The sequence below is a fragment of the Metschnikowia bicuspidata genome (genome assembly GCF_001664035.1).
Source record: "Metschnikowia bicuspidata var. bicuspidata NRRL YB-4993 chromosome Unknown METBIscaffold_1, whole genome shotgun sequence".
Lineage (NCBI taxonomy): Eukaryota > Fungi > Ascomycota > Pichiomycetes > Serinales > Metschnikowiaceae > Metschnikowia > Metschnikowia bicuspidata.
Genome location: NW_017387731.1, coordinates 2,561,949 through 2,569,286, shown reverse-complemented (window position 1 = coordinate 2,569,286; position 7,338 = coordinate 2,561,949). Strand labels below are relative to the sequence as shown.

The following is a 7,338-nucleotide window of genomic DNA, read 5'->3' as shown; positions in this document are numbered from 1 at the left end:
GATCACGTGACGCGGATAACCAGGGGATGGTCCCTCCACACACATGCAAATAATTAAAAATTCAGCAAACATCAGGCATCTGACAGCCCTAAACACCACAAATTTACTCTCAAAATAGAAAGTCAGGCCCGGACTGACAAGGGGACAGGGGCCTGGGGCAGCAGGTCACGTGACACGACGGTCGTGCGCGGGCGAATACAACCGCGCCCTCTAACCCCGCGAGGGCAATCGTAAGCCAACGCAACTACTCCATTCTTCATTCTCCACTTTTGCACCTTTACCCGCAAAGTGACCAGCAAATCAACCGCAAATAATCCCAGAATGGCGGACAGTATGCAGATCGACTCGCCCGTGATTGACGAGAGCTTGTACTCCAGGCAGCTCTACGTGTTGGGCAAAGAGGCCATGCTCAAAATGCAAAACGCCAACGTGCTTGTCATTGGGCTCAAGGGCCTTGGCGTGGAGGTGGCGAAAAACGTGGCGTTGGCCGGCGTCAAGTCCTTGGCTTTGTACGACCCGCTGCGCGTGGAAACGCGCGACTTGTCGTCGCAATTCTTTTTATCGGAGGCCGATATCGGCAAGCCCACAGCCGCCGCGTGTGCGGAGAAGTTGCTGGAGTTGAACCTGTACGTGCCGGTGCTGGTGGTGGACGACATTGCCGAGGCCACTTTGCGCCGTTTCAAGTGCGTGGTGGCCACCAACCTCGCGTTGGAGACGCAGGTGCAGATCAACCAGTTCACCCACGCCAACGACATTGGGTTTGTGGCCGCAGACGCGCGCGGGCTTTTTGCCAGCTTGTTTGTGGACTTGGGCGACGCGTTCCCTGTGCTTGACCCGACCGGCGAGGAGCCGTTGACCGGGATCGTGTCGGACATCGACTCCGAGGGCGTCGTCACCATGTTGGACGACAGCAGACACGGCTTGCAGGACGGCGACTACGTGCAGTTCGCCGAGGTCCAGGGCATGCCCAAGTTGAACGGCGGCAGTCCCCACCGCCTCGAGGTTTTGGGCCCCTACGCGTTCAAAATCGCCATCGACGCGTCCTACGGCTCGTATGTAAAGGGCGGGCTTTACAAACAGGTGAAAATGCCCGTGAAACTTGCGTTCCAGCCCCTCGCGGCGCAGTTGCGCGAGCCGGAGTTCCTCTACTCGGACTTCGCCAAGTTCGACCGCCCGCCACAGCTCCACGTGGGCTTCCAGGCACTCCATGCTTTCAGGACGCGCCACCAGGGCCTGCTCCCCCGCCCCCACAACGCCGAAGACGCCGCTGAGATTGTGCGCTATGCCGAGGAAATCGCTGCGCAGAACCCTGCCGTTTTGGGTGGCGCCGACCTCGACACCAAGCTCCTCACGGAATTGGCGTCCCAGGCCACAGGCGACATTCCTGGAATGGCGGCCTTCTTGGGCGGCTTGGTGGCCCAGGAAGTCTTGAAGTGCTGCTCGTCCAAATTCAGCCCGGTCAAGCAGTTCATGTACTTTGACTCGTTGGAGTCCTTGCCCTCGGCCGAAAAGTACCCAAGAACCGCAGAAAACACGCAGCCAACGGGCTCCCGCTACGACGGACAAATCGCTGTGTTCGGCGCGGAGTACCAGAAGGCCATCGCCAACTTGAAGGTGTTTCTTGTGGGCTCGGGCGCCATTGGCTGTGAAATGCTCAAGAACTGGGCCTTGATGGGCTTGGGCTCTGGGCCCGAGGGCGGTATCATTGTCACTGATAACGACTCCATCGAGAAGTCCAACTTGAACAGGCAATTCTTGTTCCGGCCCAAGGACGTGGGCGGCAACAAGTCTGAAATCGCTGCCAAGGCCGTACAGGCAATGAACCCAGACTTGACTGGTAAGATTCATCCCAAGTTGGACAAGGTCGGGCCTGAAACTGAAGATATCTTTGGCGACGCGTTCTGGGAGCCCTTGGACTTCGTCACCAATGCCTTGGACAATGTGGACGCCAGAACTTACGTTGATCGTCGTTGTGTCTTCTACAAAAAGGCCTTGCTCGAGTCGGGCACTTTGGGCACGAAGGGCAACACTCAAGTCGTGGTTCCCAACTTGACTGAGTCGTACTCCTCGTCGCAGGACCCTCCCGAGAAGTCCATCCCATTATGTACTTTGAGATCCTTCCCCAACAAGATCGACCACACAATTGCCTGGGCGAAGTCTTTGTTCCAGGGTTACTTCGCTGACTCGCCAGAGACCGTCAACTTGTACTTGAGTCAGCCCAACTATGTGGAGCAGACCTTGAAACAGAACCCAGACATCAAAGGCACCTTGGCTAATATCTCAGACCTTTTGAACAACAGGCCATACTCTTTTGCAGACTGCATCAGATGGGCTAGAAAAGAGTTTGAGACCAAATTCAACCACGACATTAAGCAACTCTTGTACAACTTCCCTGAGGACGCTAAAACGTCCAACGGCGCTCCATTCTGGTCTGGACCAAAGAGAGCACCTAAAGTCTTGGAGTTTGATGTCAACAATCCCGACCACTTTAATTATGTTGTCGGAGGTGCTCATTTGTTGGCCTTCATCTATGGTTTAAAGGACCAGAACGTGTCGACCGAAGAGTATAAGAAGGTATTGGATGAGTATGTTCCCGAACCATTTGTGCCCAAGACTGGCGTAAAGATTGCCGCCAGTGATGCCGAGGCTGAAGAAGAAGCGAAGAAACTCTCCGGTGGATTTGACGAGAGCGAGATCCAAAAGATCGTTGCCACCATGCCTGAGCCATCTACGTTGGCGGGATACAGATTGACGCCAATCGAGTTCGAGAAGGACGATGACTCTAACCACCACATCGAGTTCATCACTGCTGCGTCTAACTGTAGAGCGTTGAACTACAGTATCGAGACTGCAGACGCATCGAAGACCAAGTTCATTGCAGGTAAGATCATTCCAGCAATTGCAACCACTACGGCATTGGTGACTGGGTTGGTGTGTCTTGAATTGTACAAGGTTGTCGCTCAACACGATGATGTGGAGCTTTACAAGAATGGCTTTGTCAACTTAGCCCTCCCGTTCTTTGGCTTCTCTGAACCAGTGAAATCCGCCAAGGGCAAGTACAACGACAAAACGTTCGACCAAATCTGGGACAGATTTGAGGTACACGGCGATGTCAAGTTGAAGGATTTGCTTGAGCAGTTTGAGAAGAACGAGGGCTTGGAGATCTCGATGTTGTCGCATGGCGTGACGTTGTTGTACGCGTCATTTTTCCCACCAAAGAAGGTCAAGGAGAGATTAGAGATGAGGATCACCGAATTGATTGAGAGCGTCAGCAAAAAGCCGGTGCCTGCGCATATGAAGAACTTGATCCTTGAGATCTGCTGTGACGACAAGTCGGGCGAGGACGTCGAAGTGCCCTACATCAACGTCAAGATATAAATGTTGTGCGCAGCAAGCAGGGTGAGTAAGTTTATTGAGAATATATATATCTACAGAGCGAGCAGGTTCAACCTACCTGCTCACTTCATGAACTGTGCGAAGACACCGCCTCTCGCTAGAAGCTCATGAAAACCCCCGTCCTCGGCAATATGGCCGTTTTGCACCATCAAGACCCGTGAGGCCTGGGCCATGACTTTAGGGTCGTGGCTGATGACAATTGTGGTGAGTTGCGGGTTGAATTTATGGAGGTCGGAGAAGATCAACGACGACACCCAGGCGCAATTTTCCGCATCAAGCCGCGACGTGGGCTCGTCGAAAACAATCACCTTGGGTTTACGGAGCAAAACCCGTGCGATGGAGAGCCGCTGCAACTGGCCCAGCGAAAACAGCGTTTCGTGGCCCAAAATCGTGGCGAGCCCGTCAGGAAGGTTCTCGATGAATTCGGACGCGTTGGCGGCGCGCAAGCAATCCTCGAGCACGGCTGTGGCCGAAGCCCGGGCAGACCCGGATAAGCCGTAGAGGAGATTCTCGAGAATGGAGGCCTCGAAAAACGCAGGCGCCTGGCTCACGAGCGCCACGTGGCTGCGGTACCATTCCGGGTCGTACGTGCGGATGTCCTTGCCGTGGTAATATATGGTTCCCCGGTCTTGAGCATAGAGCCGCAGCATCATCAGGGCAATGGTGGATTTGCCCGAGCCACACTCGCCTGCCACCACCACGGCCTCGCCTTCGAGCACCAGAAAAGTGGTGTTTTGAAGCACGGCCTTGTACGTGTGGCTCAGGGCATCGGAGTACGCGAAACACACGTTGTCAAAGGCCACCACGGGCGCCGATTTCGCGGCACGTTTCTCGGCCCCGCCGCATTCCACGGGCAGCTCGCCAAGTGCCAAGAGCCGCGTGATCAACGTGCCTGCCCGCTGGCCTCGAGTGATTTCCGGAAGCAGCTTCATGAGGTACGCGGCGCTGCCCACCGTGAACGTGAGCATGGTCAACACCTGAATCATCTGCGTCTGCGTGTACTCCTGGCGCACCACCAAGTACATGCCATAGTAGAGCACGGTGGCCGTGGCAGACGTCGAGCAGAGCTCGGAAAGCGCGATGCCAAAGCCTCCCGACACCGCCCGCCGGCACCCGGCCGCATACAACCTCTGCAACTTGGCCTGGTGCTCGTCAGCGAGCTGCGCCGCAAGGCCAAACAGCCGCACGGTCCGCATGGCGGCCACGACCTCATGCGAGAACTTCTCCGCGTCGGCCACGTGGTCCTTGTACGCGGTCTCGTACTTCTGGAGCAAGAAGCTGTAGGTCATGGTGACAAGGAACACGAGGGGCACGAAGGCCACGCCCACGAGCGCCAATTTCCAGCCGATGGCCACGGCCCACACGAGGCCTAGCCCCGTGAGCGACACCACCAACAAGAGGCCCAGCAAGAACTGCGACACGAGGTTGCGCAAGTCGCGCGTGTCGTTCATGAGGAGCGTGTTCAAGTAGCTGGCGCTGGCCGTGCCGAAGAACGCCATGTCCTGGTCGTTGATGCGCGCAAGACACCGCTTGCGGAGCTTGAGGATCCATTTTTCCAGCGCATACTGGAGCAGCATGTGCGAGCCGAACGTCACGGCCAGATCCGCCACCGACACGCCCACGATGATCAACGCCCACGTGACCACCGCCCCGGGGCCGGACGTTTGCACCACGGCATTCTGGACGATGATCGAGAGCACCTCGGCAAAGCAGTATGAGAGGCCCGGCGTGGCCACGCCGCCTAGGAGGGCGCACACGAGTCCGAACGTGATGAGAAACTTGTTTTCAGTGGTTCTGTAGCAGAACCGCACGATGGCAAAGAGTCCCATGGCCTCGGTGCGCTGGACAGAGACGGGGCCGGCGTCCAGCGCCAGCTCGAGGTCGCGGAGAACCGCAGGATTGCTCATGTAGTGGTAAGACGGCGGGGCGTCCAGAACGGTCCCAGTGTCGTCATCGTCGCTCTTCGAGTCTGACCTTGTTTTGGGCATCATCTCGAGTTTCGGGAGCACGTCCCGCATGTCTGCCGCCCGGCCGCTTGACTTGACACGGCCCTTCTCCAACACCCACACCGCGTCGTGGCGCTGCAAGTCCGTGAGATCGTGCGTGACGATGATGGTGAGCGAGCCGCGGCGCCAGGCCCGGATGCGGTCCATGATCGCCAGCTTGGCCTTGGAATTGATGGAGCCTAAGGCCTCGTCCAAAACCACCACGGGCCGGTTGGCAAGCCACGCTCGGGCCAACCCGATCTTCTGGATCTGTCCGCCCGAGAGCTTGCTGGAGAGCAAGACCAGGTTCATTTTGAGCGGGAGCAGCGCGAGAAAGCCCAGCAAGTCGGCAAACTCACATGCTTCCTCTAGAAGCGTCTTGGTGCCTGGGGCCCTGGGGTCGAGCTCCGTGCCCAAGAGCAAGTTCTCGGCGAGCAGCCGTTCGAACACCAACGGGTGCAGTTCGACAAAACACACGTTTTCTGTGAACCAGGCTTGGTCCAAGCAATCGTAACTCACGCCATCCACCAGAATGTCGCCCTGGGTCTTCTCCAAGAACCCGGCAAGAAGCAGCGCCACGGTCGACTTGCCCGACCCGGACTCGCCCACGAGAAAGTTCAACTGGGTCGAGTGGAATTCCATGCTTACGTCTGCAAGCACATCCACATCAGTGTTGCGGTAACGGAAACCGAGGCTGTGCAATTGTAGATCTGCACAGGGCGTCTTCTGGCTGAAACAGGAAACCTCGCTGGCCGCCAGATGCAATGGCGGGGGCACGTCCAGCGGATCGCCGAAGTCTAAAGTATCGATGGTGTTCGAACTGGCCTGGGCCTTGTTGAGAAGCGCCACAATGTCGCCCACTGACGAGATCTCGGTGCCAAAAAGCACGCAGGCACTGAACGCCGTGATCACGTTCCCGAGTCCTAGCTGGCCGGTGCTTACCAAATGCTGTCCGAAAGCAAGCCCGCCAATCACCACCAAATTGCTCATCAATTTGAGCGCCGCAGTATTTGCGCTGATGGCAAACGCCATGTGTGTGAACGCCACCGCAGACGCGTCCACAACCCTGCTGAATTCTACTAGGTCAGCAAACTTGCCGTTGAGAACACGCACGGTGGCGCCGGACATAAAACACCAGTCCAAGATCTTCAGGGCTCGGGCATTGAGGAGGTTTTCCTGCGTGGCGTATTTGGACGTGAGGTTTCCGAAAACCCAGCTGGAAAGCGCTGAGAGCGGAATCAGGCAGCAAATCACGAGTGTCAATGACCACAGGGAGATCATGGCGATCACAAAGAGACAGCATACCGAAGCCACCGTCTGTACGAAAAGCCCCAAGTTCTCGGAAATTCCGCTGCGGATTTCCTCGATACAGCGAAAGAACACTGTGAGAGACCCAATAAGGTTTTCCTTAGTGCCAAGCCACTCGATATCCTTGTGCAAAAGCGACTCAAAGAGAGACTTTCTGGCGTTCATCTGTGTGTTCTCCCCCACGATCAACCACACTGTGATTCCGAGCCATGCAAATAAAAGGCGACCGCCAGCAACCGCCATCATAGCTCCAATGAGTACTCGCAACTCAGCCAAGAATGCCTCGACAGATTCAAACCCGCCTGTCATATACCGAGCGAGCCGGTCGAAGACCTTGCCGTAAATAAGGGTCTGCATGGGCGAAGCAACCGCTGACAATGTGATCAAAATCGACCCCACCGAAAGAAGCGGGATATCCGCTCGGCTGGCAAAGCGGAAGATCCCGGAGAAACGAGGTTTTTTCATACATGATTGTGATTTGGGTACAGCCAAGCTTTTATTCATACTTTTCTAGCTGATATGTTTTCCAAACTAGGTGAAAACAACTCACTATATAATTGGGCTTTCGCAGCCGCTCATCTCCACTTTCAGTCGCAGAGAATTGCCGAATTGGGATCGCACAATCGATCAGCGAGCGGCCGGCGGATAT

General features: G+C 56.3%; 2 protein-coding genes across 2 annotated transcripts; one reads left to right on the top strand and one right to left on the bottom strand.

Moving 5' to 3' along the window:
• Positions 1-321: 321 nt before the first annotated feature.
• Positions 322-3,378, top strand: UBA1 (E1 ubiquitin-activating protein; the record flags this gene model as incomplete). The annotated part of the gene is made up of 1 exon (XM_018856437.1): positions 322-3,378. The coding sequence occupies one exon, from the start codon at positions 322-324 to the stop codon at positions 3,376-3,378; it is 3,057 nt and encodes a 1,018-aa protein (XP_018714015.1).
• An 80-nt stretch (positions 3,379-3,458) lies between these two features.
• Positions 3,459-7,154, bottom strand: HST6 (ATP-binding cassette alpha-factor transporter; the record flags this gene model as incomplete). Its single annotated transcript, XM_018856757.1, has 1 exon — positions 3,459-7,154. One exon carries the CDS (start codon positions 7,152-7,154, stop codon positions 3,459-3,461), a length of 3,696 nt encoding a protein of 1,231 aa, XP_018714014.1.
• Between the last annotated feature and the right edge of the window lie 184 nt (positions 7,155-7,338).